Source organism: Anthonomus grandis, chromosome 17 (assembly GCF_022605725.1).
Source record: "Anthonomus grandis grandis chromosome 17, icAntGran1.3, whole genome shotgun sequence".
In the NCBI taxonomy this organism is placed as follows: domain Eukaryota; kingdom Metazoa; phylum Arthropoda; class Insecta; order Coleoptera; family Curculionidae; genus Anthonomus; species Anthonomus grandis.
Window position 1 is genome coordinate 6,911,792 of NC_065562.1, and position 18,416 is coordinate 6,930,207.

The following is an 18,416-nucleotide window of genomic DNA, read 5'->3' on the forward strand; positions in this document are numbered from 1 at the left end:
TATATCCAAGATTTCAACACATTTCTCGACGTTAAAATCAAGACTTTTACAGATAAGACTATTTTTTACAAAAATTAATACACACTTTAACTTTTAAAATTAACTTTACCACATTTAAAACTTTTCCGTCAACAATGACTAACACAATTAAAATTTTCTAACCATTTATTGGAATTTAACTCCTCATCTAGTAGCCAATGTTCCAATAAGCATACTATATCTATGTTCTTCAATTATATCAGCTATCAATTTGTTAATTTAATGAATAGCCTTATACTTAAAAACATTTTTAAGAGTAATAAAGTTTTTTTACAAGCACTTTAGTTTTTTTCTTAATTAAAACTCAATTAATAAGTTTCTAATCTATTTTTAGCGATAAAAATACCTTTCGAAAATTTAGGGTAATGATAAACTTTTGAATATATTTGTATTAAACGGCTTCGTATACTACACCGAAAGCAATTTTCATCTCATTTTTTTCTTCCAAAAAATTAATTCAGAATTCAGTGAATGTAAGTGACAAATGGCAAAGAAATAAAACAACAAACACTATGTATTTTTTCTATATATTGCACGTGAATGTGTAAATACAGCATAGTATAATGTAATCAAATTTATAAACTAATAATTCAGAGAATCAAATCTAAAAACAACTTAACATTTGTTTTTTTAGTTTTCACTTGTGTTATACCATCGCCTTATACTTTATCTAAGTGCTGAAGTAACCTGACAAAGTTTTTGTTTGCGATTGAAGGATTATGGTCTAGGCAATTAACTCTTCTTAAAGTGTTGCTCCATAGGCCTCTAAATTAATTTCCTTAATCTGCAAAAGAAGTTTAATACAATCTAAGCCAGTATCTTTAGATTAAAATATTGTTTTTTAACACATGATTATCTATGACTTACATTTACGGTTTGTGGTGTAGATAAAGTATATTTAATCGCATCAGCTACATCTTCTGGTTTTAAAGATGGCATATCAAACGTTTCTTGTCCATAAGCAACAAATGTGAATTCCGTTGATACATAACCTGGACTGACACTCTGAAAATGTATATTGCAAAGAGGTTATAATTTTTTGAGCTTGCTTTTTATTCTAAGCAGTTTCGGCGCTTTTATGTTATATTACATTTATGTTATTATGGTAACTTATTATTATGGTAACTTACATTTATATAGGGTGTCCGGTATCACGAACTAAGGCAATATTGGCAAGGTATAATAATGATAAAAATAAGATTTTAAAGATGACGTTAGTAATGCGGTCCTGCCACTTATAAAACAAGCAACGTCTTTGCTATTTTAAATACATAGACGATGCTTGTTGCAATATATACAGTAATGGCCAAAAGTAGATAGACAAATGGTTTTTTTAAAAAAATCAAAGGAAATAAAAATTCTATAATAAAGCTATTTAAGTATTATTATGGGCAACATAAACATGTATAAAAATAATAAAACATTCTTTAGAAACAAACACCTAATTTGGTAAATAATAAGAAAAAACTAAATATACGCTGGACAAAATAGATAGATATAGATAGACAAATTTAAAAAATAACTAATACTCTTTTTTTTTCGAAGTATTTTGTAAAATACCCATTATTGTCTATTACAGTCTGACATCTACGTGGCATTGATTCAATAAGATTGTCTATGAGTTTAAAACCAATATTTTTCCATTTCTGTTGCAACCGTTCGAATAATTCATCTTTATTTGAATAGTTTGTATCCCTAATATCACGATCTACAATTTCCCATAAATTTTCGATGGGATTAAGATCGGGTGACTAGGATGGCCATTTTAAAACTGGTATTTTTTCTTATTCGAAAAATTGCTTCATAATTTTGGAGGAATGCTTCGGGTCATTATCTTGCTGGAATTGGAATGTCAATGGTAAATTGTCTTCGACATAGGGCAACATAACATCTCTGAGAATATCCCTGTACATAAACATACGTAAACCTGTCCATTATGCCCTTTATGCGATGTAACCGGCCCATTCCATAACCTGAGAAGCAACCCCAAACCATCACTGATCCACCTCCATGCTTAACTGTGGGTTTTTGTGTACTTGGAATTCAGACGCTGGCCAGAAGGACGTCTAACATATTGAATTCCATCGGAATTAAACAAATTAAACTTCAATTTGTCGCTCCAGCAAACACGTTTCCATTCATGCTTTGTCCAGTGTATATGCCGACGGGCAAATTCCAATCGGGCTAAGCGATTCTTTTTTGAAAGCAATGGTTTTTTTGCTGCTGGCCTACGTGCAAATAGATTCTCTTCTACCAACCTTCGTCTTACAGTCCTTGAGGACACATTACAAATCCCTAGAGCCTGTAATTCTATCTGAATTTGACGAGAAGTCATGAAAGGGTTATTCTGGCTAATTTGTTTTAATTTGCGTACAGCTCTAATGTCCATTTTTTTTGGTCGACCAGATTTATTTTTTGGCTCTAATGATCCTATCCTTTCATATCTTTTGATAATGGCCCAAACAGCTTTTCTTTTAACATCAAATCTAGGCAAAAAAATAATTCCAAAATTGTTTTTATTTATCTACTTTTGACTAGCTATATTTATATTATTGCTTTATCTGATAGCAAGCAAAATATTTAACTGAAATTTATTAGTATCTTTTTATAGACCTTTTATTGCCTTACAAATAACAATAATTTAAAATCTAGGGGAACTTTGGGTAAATCTTTAATACTTTGTCTATCTACCTTTGGCCACTACTGTATTTATTTACATTCTACATAAAATTCTAGACACTTTTATATACAATGCACTATGTTTAAGTCTAACCGATTTAGTTATTTTATAGATATTTTTTATTAAATAAATTGGAATAAGATTTCTAAACGGGACGGTATTAATACTTCGACAATAATTAATAAATATAGTGTAGTTAAAAATTTGCTTCAAAATTTACATTGACAAAAATCTAAAAAATGTTTTTTTTCACTAATAAATATTATTTGAAGTATTGACATCATTCCTTCTCTTTTGAGATTTGACAGATGTAAGATTAATTGCGCCAAATTTTTTAGTAAAATCTTAACGCTGTTCTATTCTAAAAATGTGACGTCTTTATAGATAATAAATATATTTAATTAGTCGATTAATTAACGGCTAACTAATCGCGTAAAAATTAATTGTCCATATTTCAAAAAGTATTAATTTTCGGAATAGACATGTTATAGGAATATCCTTATTCTTAATTTTAAATTTCATAACATAATGAAAAAGGAAGATTTGCATTTAAAAAATTAATGTATGTTTGTAATAATGACATTTTGGCAGGTAATTTTTGACCACTTTGTATTTATTAATGGTCCAACGATTAATACAGAACGAAGTTTTTCTTTTTCGTGAGACCCAACGTCAATTGGTATTAAAAGCTTGAGTTTTTTCTTAAGCAATTCACGGTTAGATATCGGCATTGTTTACATAATATATGAAAATAACAGAAAACAAAACCTTAAATTGAAAGAAGTCGTCCATTTTTTCAAAGAGACCTAGATTCAAATAATCTAAAGGGAACTACACAAAGTATCGGTCTCAAAAGTATTTATTAATTCTAACAGTAGGATGAATATTATTAATTCTAAGAGTAGAATTAAATTCGCTAAAAAGAATTTGGTAAGACCAGTAGATGAACAAAACCCTCTACCTAAATCTGGGGTTTATAGCTTACAATGTGGTGCCGGTTGTCCCATTGTTTATGTAGGTCAGGAAAATTTCCACTAGAATACAGGAACATTTGAGTCTGGTGAATAAGTTTAGAGACACTGATACTACTGAAACCAAGTCGGCCTTTGCTACACATTTACGAGTATTGTCCTCGGGCCACAATTTTACTGTTCCTGATAATGTATCAGTTCTGCAAAAAAAGCAGAAAACTGGATCTTCTGGAAAAATTAGAAATCACCAAAGCCAAGAAAAGCCCAATCCTAGATTGTATTAACGATGTTTTTAATTTTGAACCCGGACTCATTTTTAACAATATTGCCTGACATACTCCACTTCTACTAGAAATATCACTAAGGACCTTGTAGCGCAGTAGTTTACATTGCTTAACTGACGTGTTTTTCAAGACTAGCAGTAGGTTCGAATCTCACTTAGGACGATAATTTTATATTTTTTTATTTCTTTAATTTTAATTTAGTTGTTTTGGTCTTTTACAAACTTGTGGCGTATCACATTCCTAAGAATTTATTTTACTTAGTGTGTGTGTGCATAATGTGTCCGTAAAGCATGTACTGTTTGTAGTCGATTTTTAAGGTACCAATTTGCCCTAACTTTAAGGTTGTTATTGTATTTAGTTTCTTTGTTTTTAGTTTTTAGGTCTGATGATGCTCTTAATATGAGTGAAACACGTGTAACCTACTGTTAGAATTAATAAATACTTTTGAGACCGAGACTTTGTGTAGTTCCCTTTAGATAATTAACAAAACCTTAGACTTAAACAAAACAAAATAAAAATTAAATTACTGAAAATACTTTTAGAAGATTCAATGATTTTCAATGCCTAGTTTTCAATTAATCAACCGCCGCTGTTCACCGTGGTACACCCCGTTTTACCTAAAACTTACCGTAATTCTGACAGGTAGCTTTTTCATATTTATTTCTCTTCTCAACGTTTCCGCCAACGCTGTAACGGCATACTTGGTTGCTCCATACACATTGAACTTTGGAATATTATAAACCACATGACCTGCAGTACTATTTACATGCACCACATGTCCTTCCACCTCCGCGGCTTTCATGTACTTTATCGCTTCTCTTGTAGCCACACATAAACCAAATACATTTGTATCTGAAAATTTTAAAAAGTGATTGAAAATAATTGGGCCAGGTGGCCCAGGATAACTGGAAGACTCTATAAGTTGTAAGCAAAACAAATGTTAACTTAATATGTTATTTTAGTTTCCCATTTAAATTTAGTTGGATATGGCGACAAAGTCTTTAAAAAAAAAATTATGCCAAAGTTTTGGCCTGTATTAGGCCTTCTTTGGGGCTACAGAAATAAGTTAGGGCTCTTCGCTGTAAATCATGAAAGGGAACATTGATACAATTTTAACATTTCATTAAGGGTAAACTTTTGGAGAACATACAAGTAACTCAAATATTAGTATACAGGTATTCAAATTAACCAACCACAGTAGTTCTGAACTGCCGTGTGAAGTATTACTTCGCTGGGAGTTTTATTTGGCCCCATACCCAAATCCAAAAATATTAAAAACAAGTTTTAACTTTTGACGTTTTTTGTTACGTTTTTGGTTTAGCGGGATTGCCTTAATTTCCTTTTTTTTAATGCGATTATACCTTATATTTTATTATATTTTGAAAAAAAAACATATTTCAATAAAAAACGATAACAAAAAACGAAAAAAATTAATTAATTCTGAAATAGTGTCCCACAAATATAGTGTGCCGTATGGGTATACACTGCTATGTACTTCTTTTCTAATGCATTAATCTCTTATCTATAATATTAATTTGCCAATGCTGTATAGTAATAGTAAAGATATCTCTCTTTACATAAGTGAAATAAATTTACGATGATGATAGCTGTAATACGTAGCATAAATATGTAAATTTACAAGTAGAGATATGCTGCAAATAACGATTAAAACATTCATTTCTTTCTATAGGAAGTAAAAGTTTTGGATTTTTTTAAATAGAAGCGTCACTTTAAAAAGTCCTTTAAGATTTTCTTTTTATAAAGATGGGTTTGGAATGCTGAAGGATATTTTCAGGAATTGTCAATTGTGAATGAATTATGTTTTGTGGGTTGCTACTTCTTCTGGTGAAAACATCTTGTCGGACTTGCATTGTCTTATTAATTTAATGTAACACGACGTTTCGGTTGGTAAGTATCTCCAACCGTTATCAAGTGTAAACTGACAGCAAACTACTATTCTATAGGCTTATATACTAGATGTGTGCAGCGATGCGAAAGGGTGGGGGAGGGGGGGGGGAGTCATCCGTGAAAAGAGTTGGGGGTAGGGGGGGGGGGGGGCACGCGTCTCTCTAGATCCTACACTGTCCTGAGAGTAGAGGCTTCCAGATGTTGGGTATATCGACGCTTGGCTGGCTGAAGATCCTCTGATTTTGTGAAATGAAAGCTGCCTCTACGAACTTCCTCTTCCGCCAGTGCTGTTCCTTGTGCAGAATCTTGGCTTCTGACCAATGGATATTGTGTCCATTATGCCACGCGTGCTCTGCTATTCCGGATTTGGAAACCTCTCCTCTTTGGGTCCAGCTGCGATGTTCCTTCGCTCTGATTTCTAGGGGGCGCTTCGTTTCACCTATGTATGAGTCACCGCACTCACATGGGATCCGGTAGACGCAATTTTTGGTATCCACCATGCCATCTGGTTTGGTCTTTGATACCACGCTTCTGATAGTGGTGCTAGATCTAAAGGCAGTTCTAATATTGTACTTGCTGGCAATGCGTCGGATTTGTTCCGATGTACCCCTAATGTAAGGTATGGGTAGAGGTCTGGTTGTCGTGGTGGCCTCGTCTCTGATTTGATTTGTACGCGTCCTTTGGATGGTCCTACTTATTAGCTTCTTTGGATATCCATTCTGTTGTAGGTCTTTGTAGATGGTATCCACTTCAGTCTTGAGATCCTCGTCGTTTCTACAGATGGTTCGAGCTCTATTGTAGAGGGATCTTATGATGCCTACTTTGGTGGTTGCGGGATGGTTGGACTCATAGTGCAGATACTGGCCCGTGTGTGTTGGTTTTCTATAAACTGAAGTTCGTAGATTTCGGCCGACCTTTTTAACGAGGACATCTAGGAAAGGTAGAGCTGAGTCCTTTTCTGTCTCCATCGTGAACTTGATTGTTGGTCTGAAACTGTTGAGGTGAAGCAGATAATCCTGAAGTGCTTTTTCCTCTTTGTCCCAGATGATGAAGGTGTCGTCCACATATCGAAGCCAGAGCTTGGGTTTGCAACGGGAGGCATCTATTGCATGTTCCTCGAACCATTCCATGAAGATGTTTGCTATTACTGAGGAAAGAGATGAACCCATCGGAAGTCCTTCGTCCTTCTTAAAAAGGTCGGCCGAAATCTACGAACTTCAGTTTCTGCACTATGAGTCCAACCATCCTGCAACCACCAAAGTAGGCATCATAAGATCCCTCTACAATAGAGCTCCTACCATCTGTAGAGACGACGAGGATCTCAAGACTGAAGTGGATACCATCTACAAAGACCTACAACAGAATGGATATCCAAAGAAGCTAATAAGTAGGACCATCCAAAGGACGCGTCCAAATCAAATCAGAGACGAGGCCACCACGACAACCAGACCTCTACCCATACCTTACATTAGGGGTACATCGGAACAAATCCGACGCATTGCCAGCAAGTACAATATTAGAACTGCCTTTAGATCTAGCACCACTATCAGAAGCGTGGTATCAAAGACCAAACCAGATGGCATGGTGGATACCAAAAATTGCGTCTACCGGATCCCATGTGAGTGCGGTGACTCATACATAGGTGAAACGAAGCGCCCCCTAAAAATCAGAGCGAAGGAACATCGCAGCTGGACCCAAAGAGGAGAGGTTTCCAAATCCGGAATAGCAGAGCACGCGTGGCATAATGGACACAATATCCATTGGTCAGAAGCCAAGATTCTGCACAAGGAACAGCACTGGCGGAAGAGGAAGTTCGTAGAGGCAGCTTTCATTTCACAAAATCAGAGGATCTTCAGCCAGCCAAGCGTCGATATACCCAACATCTGGAAGCCTCTACTCTCAGGACAGTGTAGGATCTAGAGAGACGCGTGCCCCCCCCCCCCTCCCCTCCCCCCAACTCTTTTCACGGATGACTTCCCCCCCCTCCCCCACCCTTTCACATCTAGTATATAAGCCTATAGAATAGTGAATAGTAGTTTGCTGTCAGTTTACACTTGATAACGGTTGGAGATACTTACCAACCGAAACGTCGTGTTACATTAAATAAATAAGACAATGCAAGTCCGACAAGATGTTTTCACTATACCATTGTCTACCACCAACTTCTTCTGGTGTCATTTTCTTCCCGCTATCTCTCTTATATCGTCGATCCATTGTTGCTGTGGACGGCCGACACTTTTATGTTGCTAAAGTTAGTCGAATACGCCTTGTTATTTCGGCTGTTTGATTTTTTTTGCCCAGTGTTATGGTGTGTCCTAAATATATATTATCTATTCGTTGACTTTCTCTATGTGTTGTCCTTTTAAGTGTTTGGTTTTATCGATGTTCATTTTTATACCGATTTTTTCGGTAAGTTACTTCGTATTGCTAATTAAAACTATATCGTCGAACCGTCTCTACCATCCACGCACAGGCAACAGAATGAAAAGCCTTGTTGAAATATATAAAAGCAAGATGGACCGGCGTATTGTTCCAAATTCCTCCTTAAGAACTAAGGCCTCTACGCTGAAATAAAAATTGTGACGTCGTCAAATGTAGGTTGGTGAATATGCCATAATGAGATATTTGAAGAGAGTATTTAGCAGTAACTCTGCGAAATATTGATATGCCATCGGGGCGAGACGTACGTCAACTCTAGTTGGACGATTGTGTTTTGTGACGACATTTTTTCCAAATTGCCCTAATTACTATTCAAAACAATTTTATTTTTTAGAAGTACAGATGACAAATCTAAGCAACTAGAGGAGTAACAATTTCTTAAGGCATTAAAGGAAAGTAAGGAAGATTACCTTGCTTTTAAAAAGAGCAGTTGTTTTGAGACTTCTGAAGAGTGTTTAAAAGTATTCAGAAATGTTCATATTAAAGAAGAATGGTTTTTAATAAAGGGTTGTCCCACAAATTCCGCAAACATAATTGAAAATTTGACATTGCTTAAGCTACAATTTACACCTGCCCCTATAAACATGGGCAATTGTTATAGATTCCAATTTAAAGCTAGAGTCATTTTTATATAGCCAATCTTAAATCGGGGTTCTCTCTTATATCCCTGTGAACAGGTAGTAAATGTAGTTTCAACAGCTTATATTATATTTAAGAAACTTAAGAAACGAAGAGATGAGGAAAAAGAGCATGAGAGCATTAAACATTACATTTCAAGATATGACATAATCAGTCCAACGAGTCTTACAACCCAAAAAAAAATATAAAAACAAAAAAATATATTTCATCGAAACCAATCTCAAATTTACATTTGGACTTTAAGTAGTTTAGTTTCAATTTTGCTAATATTAATTTGTTAACACTATAATTATAAATAATAACACTATAACAGGTTAATTTAATTTTTTACACTTATTTTCAAACATATTATATATTTTCACATTTATAATGCACAAAATAAACTTATCACCCTTTTTTATTTAATGGAAAAGTAGTTTTCAACATTTGAATTTTTAATTTTTTTTTCCCAGAATAAAATTTTAAATTATATAGGTAGTCAGAGTCTTAAAAATGTTTAAAAAAAGAGAAATTTGGTCTACTATTTACATTGATAAAAATATATCTTAAATTTTTGTATAAATATGTTCATTTTAAAATCAAAATATGACATAATTATCCTTTAAAAAAGTTGGGTTTTTGGTTTGAAATTTCAGTTTCCTGGGAAAAAAATCGAATGGGGCGCGACTAAGGGTTCAATTAATGTCTGGCAGCCCTGTTTATACCAGAAACCCTAAATACCTATCAAATATCCCATATCATACTCCTTTTATCATAAATATTATACCTTACACTCCGTAGCGTTTGAAGATGATCTACAGTGTTATCTCCATTGCGAAAACCAGCCTAATCATTCGACTGCAATTCATCTATGTAGTTAGCGCGTAAGCCTGTTTGTAAGAATCTTAAGAAGGCGTTTAATAAGGACGGGACAGTAACCTTAATGGGCGAAAGTTGCTGGGATTTAATTTGTCCCCCTTTTTGTATAACAAGATGACTTGGGGGCATTTTCTCATGAATGTTGAATATTACCGATGTGAAGACACTTGTTCATTAAGATTTTCATGGATTCTATTGTGGTTGTGCCTCCCATTTTTATCATTTCACTAGTGACTTTATCTTGCTCAGAAGCTCGACAATTTTTTAGCTGGCTTAGGGCTTTTTCAATTTCGGTGGAATTTTTGTCAGACGTTTCCTCCTAATGGATGCATACATTGTATCATAGTTCTTTATATTCTTCGCTTATATTTACTATTTTGTCACTATGGTATTTTTCTTTGCCGTTTGTTTTTCATTTGATAATGTTGTCCATTTTTATCTACTGATTTCAGCGCTCTCATTTTATTATTATTTTCTATGACGGACTCTATCATGTTCTTATTGTGATCCCGCATGTCTCTTTATACTCCTTTTAACGTAACTTCTCTAAAGCCAGGGTCACTTCTATATGTTTCTTCTTATATTCTTGAGGTCAGAACTATTACATTATTACATCGAACAGATCTATTTTGTCGCTGTCTGCATGCTGTTTCTTATTTTTTTATGCCAATTCATCCAAGTTTATTTCGATCATTTGTGCAATAGAAGAGAGTTTGCTCTTAGTGTTCCTTTGATAGGTGTTAACATTTTGTTGAAGCTCCAGAATTGTTGTAAATCTTTTTTAATGGATTAGTTTCCTCTTTTCCGTTCCAAGGTTAATTTTGATTTTTGTCCTTAGCAGTCTATGTCACTATCTGTATTGAATCTATTTAATGCTGAAACATCGGTTATTATGTCTAGTTTTTTTATTCGTTATTATAAAGTCAATTTCGTTTTTGAGTCGGGGCTTAGCTGGCTATATTCGCTTAGCTGACTTTTTGGAAAAAAAAATTTTTGGAGATAATTAATTAACGTTTTACCTCTTTCGTTTGGGGTGCCTTGCCCAAATTTTCCTCTGTTCGGAATGTTCGTATCTCCCATTTTGGAATTAAAGTCGCCCATTAATATAACAAAGTGCGTCTTTTCATATTTTCTGCTTGTAGGGACATACATTTGGATAATCTGCAGGTTATATCTTTCTGATAATTGTATTTTATATATTTTATTAATGAGTAGTGGTTTTCCTTCAATTCGATGGTTTGTCTCGCTATTATTTTGATAGATCATATGGCCCGACGTAAGAACCGTGCATTTTTCTTTTGTCATGTCTCGCACAGGCCAATTATATCTCACTTGATGTGATCTAGCTTCCATGCGGTGTTTAGTTCTTCTTCTGATATTGTAAGTGCCAATTGACGAACGAGATTTATGGTCTTTAAAAAGGGTTTACGTGCTAGGGAATTTTTTCCTCCCCCAGATTCCACAAGGTTCACCTTATTAAAGGTGTGGGATTTTTGATTATATACCTGAAGATCGGTTTCGTTTGTTTGGAAATTAGCCATATTATTTATAATTATAATAGGGATTATAATTAGGGATAATTTAGCTTGAAGCTAAATTATCCCAATTTAGCTTCAAGCCTTCCGCGCTGTCCAGACAGATGGAGATCAGGCTCTGTGGTGTAGCGCTCTTTGCCCTAGAGATCCGATGTGTCCTATGCCAGTTTCAGTCGGCACCGGGGATTTCATTTCCCCGGTACCATTCGAAGTGCAAGTCGCGGTAGCACTTTTTACGGATTTTTAAGACTCAAATTTCTTGCTAAGTCTAAAGTATTTTCTAATGCTAGGCATTGTTTAATTAAAAAAAATTAAGCTATGTCTTTGTTTAATTTAATTGTTTAATTTATAAAAATTACTCAAACGAAATTTCTATTCAAACTTTGCTTTAGGTCTTCTTGGGCTTAAAAATAAAATCTATATAAGCACCTAATACAAAAAAAATAACTCTAGAATATAGCCAATCTTTAGGGGTTTAGCATCTATAATTCAATTTTAAACGTTTTTTGATTAAAAAACTTGAATACAAACTGATCGTAATCATAGTTCGAATAGTTTTGAAGAAGTAGCTCATTCTTATGTTATATGATGAGGAAAGGAAACACCCATGTGGAGGACGACTATGTTTTTCCTTAAAAAAAGGAGTGTTCTATAGAAATGAAAACAGCACATTCAAATTACATTAGATCGGTAGAATTACTTTATAAACTTTATTTTAGGCAGGGAAACCCAACTCTTAATGTTTTAGTGCTAAAAATAATAGTGGGAGAAACATTGTTTATCGAGAACGCTACTATCTACTTAAAAAATAACTATTAACTGACCAATGCATGTTCTCCACATTTTAGAATCTCCATCAATTAAATCGGTCGGTTGACCTAACCCAGCATTGTTGATTAAGATCTGAATAGTGCCTATAGTGTCATTGATTTCTTTGAAAACTGCTATTACTTCTTCTTCATTTGTGATATCGCATTTAAACGCATATAGTTTTCCCTTAGAACCCTCTAAGCTTGCAGCGAGTTTTTCGATGCGTTCCACTCTTCTGGCTAATCCTGCCACCTAAAATAATCTCTTGATTTATAAAAAATCAATTAATGAATCAAGTGAAAATAGAGTATTTGGTTTTATTAAAAATCTGAGTTAAACAGAAAATGTCAAATACTGTAGATAAATAGTAACGAAAAGAGAGTTGGTGTATTTTTTAAAGGTATTTTTATACAGTTCTTTCATTTGAAAATGATCCATAACTTGCTTTGGAAGAAACACAGTAATTTAGATATTCAGGAAGAATAATTTTGCTTTTAATAAGGTTCTGTCAATCACCTCACCTCCAGCTAACTTCACCTTGATATGTCAAATGGGAATCCTCATTATGTGACAAATCATTTACTAAGTTTACACGTGCCATTAATGCGAATTAGAACAAAAACGTTTTGATATGTATTTACACAACGGTTTTAAGAACAAGTTTTAACGTTGACGTTAACCAGCTGTTTTTTATTGCCAACCTAAACGATTATTGATAAATTACTTAGATTGAGGAGATTAAGTAAAAATATATCTAATAAAAGAATATAATTCTTTAAATTGTGCGAAAACACAATAAGGCATACCACAACAAAATCAAAGTGAATTTTTTTGTGCCTGTCTCGGTTTTCAAATTTTTGTTAGTTGGCAGCACTGAAAATTAATGCGAATTTGGATCTTCTCTCGTATACACAGAACCTTAATGCGCATTACAGTGAGATGATCCGCATATTTAAAACGGTTTACGGATGTCTACACATGCGTGTTATCTTAATTCGCATTAACCTTGCGTGTAAACATGATAATTGTAAACATATTTAACCGTACCAATAAAAATTAAATCGGTTGTACGTTCAAGCGAATAGTATTCAACAATGTGGGCTAGTAATAAACCGAAGTTTTTTCGACCTCAAATTTTTATATATCAAATTGTTGCCCTATAGTGCTTTATCATCTTAAAGGGCAAACTGCTTACCAACGGTGTCAAAAAATAGTCTTATAAAACAAAAAAGAATATAAAACTGAATATTTTAACAACGTTTTGTGCATACGAGGCTTTCTACCGAAATAAGTCCTTTACATAATATTAGTAAAAAACTAAGAGTATTTATCCTTTTTATTTTATTTGTCATAAGCACAAACTCATCGGGAAAAAAACTATATCATCGCCAAAATCAAGAATAACATCAGGTTTTGCAAAAAGTTTCCAAAGAAATATGCATAGCGAGTGCTTTAATGCTGTCCATTATCCTTATGTACTAAAGTTAAGCGTAGTTGGTTATTCCACTTCATAAAACTGAATCAACTAATATAAACAATTTTACACCGTTTCGATAATTTCCCTATAGTTCGTTTTCTATCAAAAGTATATGAAAATCAGTCAATTTGTACGATTTTCTTGATAAAAATATACCAACTCTTTGCATTTTCGTCGATTTATCGAAAACTTTCAATACAGTAGCTCGTGACATGTTACTCAATAAACTAAACATTTCCGGAATTAAAAGAACCGCAAGAAAATTAATCAAGAGGAGCTACTCGTCTAACAAAAATCTGAAAACTAGTAAAATAAAAGTTCCTCTCGACCAATAATCTATTTTGCAGTTTCTTTTATCATCAAAGGTACCATTTATTAAAAAAACGATACACAAAATATAAATTAAGTGTTGTGAAAAATCCATGAATTGTTTTCCGTTAATAGCCGTCCTCCAATATTCAAAACTTACCAAAATTCCACTTCGCACGAGCTGCGATGCTGTAGCTGCACCTATACCGGCACTAGCGCCGGTTACCACAGCTACTTTTCCGACCCATCGTGTTAATGACAATACCATTATGTAGCTAGCAGTAGAGTCAGCTCACATACTAAAATCTAATAATTGGAATGCTCTATATATTGTTACCGAATATCGACTATTTGAAGTTTTATCGGGCAATTGATGGTAAGGAACGTATACTGGGTTAGTCAAGTTTAGGATTTACGAATTTGATAGACATTGAAAGTTGTCTGAATCTCTGAATTTAGTTTATATACTTTTTTACCCGAAATTTATGAATTATATAACTAAACAGTGCTTTGATGAAAAGCATAGTGGCTTCAATTTTTTTTCATAAATTTCAACTTGTATACACCATTGTCATTTACCATTTATTATTAAGTTTTCGGATACTAATTGCCTCGTAATGACTTTCTTTTCTAAATTCTAACTCATTAAATATTTACATTATAATTTCGAACGACGTAACTGTAAAGTTTTAAGGGTTATAAAAAGTTTTAAGCTGTATACAAGCTTAAAATATTCAAAGGATAGTTTTAGTTACTTATCCATTAAAATAGACGATATCTGTTTTTAATCTTTACACCTAAATGAAGCTTACTGGCACTATGCCAAACTTTTATAATATACAGGTTGGGGAATAGATCGTTGCGCATGTAGAGATGCTTAAAGGCGAAATATGGCAATGCGCACGCATGCATTTCGTGCCCTCTGCTACGTCGTTGTTTTTCAGTAGGAGAAGTAGCTGTATTTATTGCATTTAAATTTTGCAATATATTACGCGAAAGTTCAGGCATTTCTAAAATATTTTTCTGATGAAGGCTTTATTAGGCATGCATCAGTGTGTAACCCACATAGAATCATAATATCAAAATGTTTATTATGTTATGTTTTGTAATGAAAGTTAAGGCGTTATTCTAATAAAAATAAAGTATAAACTCTGATATAACTAGAAAAATTTATACACTATACAAACATAATATTAAAACTCTTAAATTAGTACTCCTTAGTACTTCTAAAAGAATTTCTGATAAAATAGAATTGGCACAGTTACAATTTTCTCTCGCAACTCCTCTAAATTTGTTGGCCTAGTAAATTCACGTGTGTAAATGGTCTCCTTAAGATCCAACCAACCCAACCCCAAATATAGAAGTAATTTGGGGACAAATATTTTTTTACCCATTTATAATATCTCCAAATGGATTTCTGAGATTTTAAACAATGCTTCTTAAAGAGACTTCCGAATTTTCTAACTTCATATAGTCTATAACACTCCCTGAAAATTATATACTGATATCTTTGGCGGTGGTACCTCTATTAACAACTGTCCTAAAATACTATTGATCTGACTAGAGATATCAGTACGATGTTCAGTGATTTCACCTAATGCTGCTATGCTTGATTGAGTTTTTAAACATGTTTGATTTTTGTATTGAAAGTAGGTTATTTCGAATTCAATGGAAGCTTCTATCAACAAATTTTTCGACTTGGAATGGGTAATTGTATGTCACCGGTGTGCTCAGATATAGTGATGTCAAAATTACAAAATACTTGTATAGTAAACTATCTTTTTCTGTGTAATTTTTTAAGGGGTATGTCGACGATGTCCTAACTTCCATGCCTAATTCGTTTCACCCAAGAGAGTTTACCATAAAACTTGAAGACAGTCACTCTATCTCATTTTTAGATACTAAAGTCATAAATGACAATAGACCCCTCGTAGATTGGTATCGTAAACCTACATTTTCAGAGAGATTCATAAACTATTTTTCAAACTATCAATTAACAAGAAATTAACATTATTCGAAACTGAAAAAATCCTGCAATATATCTCTCAAGCCAACAATTTCATGGAAAAAATATCAATCGCATTTAACAATTTTTAATAGAAAATAATTACCTACCTTCCTTACTATATAATAATTTTCTAATTTTAGAAATTTTCTAATTTAGAATTAGAAAATTATTATAAAGTAACCCAACTACACATCCGTCAACCACAACCAGAGTCACGAACCAAGCATACTTTAAGATCCCGTATATTAAAGTTATTTAGTTAGCTTGTGCTTTGAACTGCGAGCAAATAAAAATATCATTCAGTAAAATCAACACTATAAGATATTTAGTAAAAAGAAAAGTAAAACTTTTAAATATATGCGGTCAGGTGGAAGATATAAAATTCCTTGTAACGACTGTGGCAAGACTTCTGTAGGGCAAATTGAAAAAAAAACATCTCGAAGATAATATTAAAGAACATATAAAAATGTCCTAAAGAAAATTATTACTTATGCTACAGTACTCGTTGAACTGGAACTCGTTACTGGATCTGGATCATTCTTCGACTATATAATAACATACAAATTCTTGACCAACAAAAATTCAAATTATCTAAGTTCACTTGCTTACTAAAATTTCATTTGTAAATTACCTACTTGCATAACGCAATAAAGCAACGACACTTTGATCCCAAAACCTTAAAGCATAATATCTATTATCAGTTATTTACATATATAAACGTACCTTATTATTCAATTCCCCAACCTGTATACTTTTTCAGTGTCATTCTAAATGCATTTTTAAGGGATTTATTTAATAGTTTTTATCATAATTATAATACACGACACATTGACAATTTTAGAGTACCACGGCATAGATCATCTAATTATCAGAAATCATTTGAGTACATTGCACCCAGGTTTTGGAATAACTTGCCAAGAGAGGTCAAGACTTTTAAGGAGCAAAAGTTCTCGTTGTATATTAAAACCATGGTGCTTAATGAGCATAATTGCTCCAACTAATGTTGCGGGTATGAATGGAGCCTGTGACATATGTCTAAGTATGTCTAAGTGTGCCTGGTGGATACAAGTAATAATTTCATTAAATTTAAAACACTTAATTTTAAGTATCAGCACCTTCCGCTGAGCATTTTTTTCCCTTCGACTCCTTCTGGGCTTCGACACATTGATACGCAGCCACTTTTTTTTAAATTAAATATACTCGTTAAACACACAATGATATAATATATTAAGAATAATAATAATATTAAGAATTAATTTTTTTGTATGCTTCTGTGATACGCGTTTGTGCAACATATTCATTAGGGTGCTTATGTTATCTGTTTTTTTATAATCGCTGCGCAGGTCGTTTTCACAATATTGTTAATTTTTATTTTTTTTTTATTTGGTGAATAAAGTATTTTTGAATTTGAATTTTCTTAAGTAGAAAAAATTAATCTGTTTTGATCAATTCTTGTAAAGCATCTAGTATCCTTTTTATATAATAAATTATATTGTTATTGCTGCGTTAAATATTGTTGGACTACAGATAATTCTTACAGTAAGGTCTCTTCTTCGTAAGGTCTAAAATTCCCCACTGGAAACTGGAAAAGCGAACACCATTCAACAAGTAAATAACGCTATGGTGCCAGTAATGATTTAAAGAAAAATTACAGAAAAGAAAAAAAAATCCATTGTTGAGTCTTGTTAGATGTATGTATGTAAATACTATTGATTCATTGGATATTAAAAAAAAAGCTGCTTGTCAAAATTATTAGCATTGATAATGGATGTTCTAGGGATATCTCTCAAACCAACATTTATTATTGATGGCATTATTATTATTATATTCTCAACATAGTCTCTAAAGCTAATTATAATAATTTTCGATGAAAAAATCAGTAATTTTAGAAAGTTGTTAACAAATAAACATAAAATAAAAATAACTATGTTTAGGAGGATGGAATAGAAACTCCTAAAAAAACAATTACTTTATAGCCGGACACTTTTCTGCATTACACATCGTATATTATCTCATCATAAAGCCCTAGCGTAAGGTAACTTAATTAGTAAATGCATCTTGCAAACCTATAGCAACATTTTATTTTTTTAAAGATACTTTTAAAGGTTTTACCAGTTTAACATGATATGACTATTGAGTTACCAAACCGAGAGTTTCAAGTCCGAGATTTTAAATTGAATATTCTTGTACAAAAAAGGTACGCCGTCTTTGCTTCTTCTAAAAACATAAATTATTCCTAAAATCTTCTTTCAGTTTGAAGCAAAATTGATGCAAAGTTTCCAAGTAAAAAAATAAAATCCATGTGTGTTCTGCAAGGAAATTCTTCATTTAAGTAATATAAAAATGAGAAAAAGTCGAGTTCTTTACACTTAGTCCAAGGCTCATTAGAATTTCTAAGTTCTTTAGCCTCTGATAACTCTAAGTGAGATTTTAAAAATCCATCCGGATTTTTAAGTTAA

General features: G+C 32.9%; 2 protein-coding genes across 2 annotated transcripts in view; one reads left to right on the forward strand and one right to left on the reverse strand.

Moving 5' to 3' along the window:
- LOC126746628 (chromodomain-helicase-DNA-binding protein Mi-2 homolog) overlaps positions 1 to 18,416 on the forward strand; it is a 175,347-nt gene that overhangs the window by 50,046 nt on the left and 106,885 nt on the right. The gene's annotated exons all lie outside the window — the stretch shown is intronic.
- LOC126746633 (farnesol dehydrogenase-like) lies at positions 557 to 14,235 on the reverse strand. The gene is made up of 5 exons (XM_050454963.1): positions 14,110 to 14,235; positions 12,178 to 12,415; positions 4,603 to 4,826; positions 907 to 1,044; positions 557 to 823 (listed from the first exon to the last, which is right to left on the reverse strand). The coding sequence occupies exons 1-5, from the start codon at positions 14,215 to 14,217 to the stop codon at positions 782 to 784; spliced, it is 750 nt and encodes a 249-aa protein (XP_050310920.1). The 5' UTR covers positions 14,218 to 14,235; the 3' UTR covers positions 557 to 781.

Bases quoted from the DNA above. Each gene is read 5' to 3' on its own strand.
- LOC126746633 (XM_050454963.1), bottom strand. From the start codon at position 14,217: ATGGTATTGTCATTAACACGATGGGTCGGAAAAGTAGCTGTGGTAACC. The intron at 12,416-14,109 runs GTAAGTTTTGAA...AGATTATTTTAG, and splicing joins TCGTGCGAAGTGGAATTTTG to GTGGCAGGATTAGCCAGAAG. The intron at 824-906 runs GTAAGTCATAGA...CTTCTTTTGCAG, and splicing joins CTACACCACAAACCGTAAAT to ATTAAGGAAATTAATTTAGA.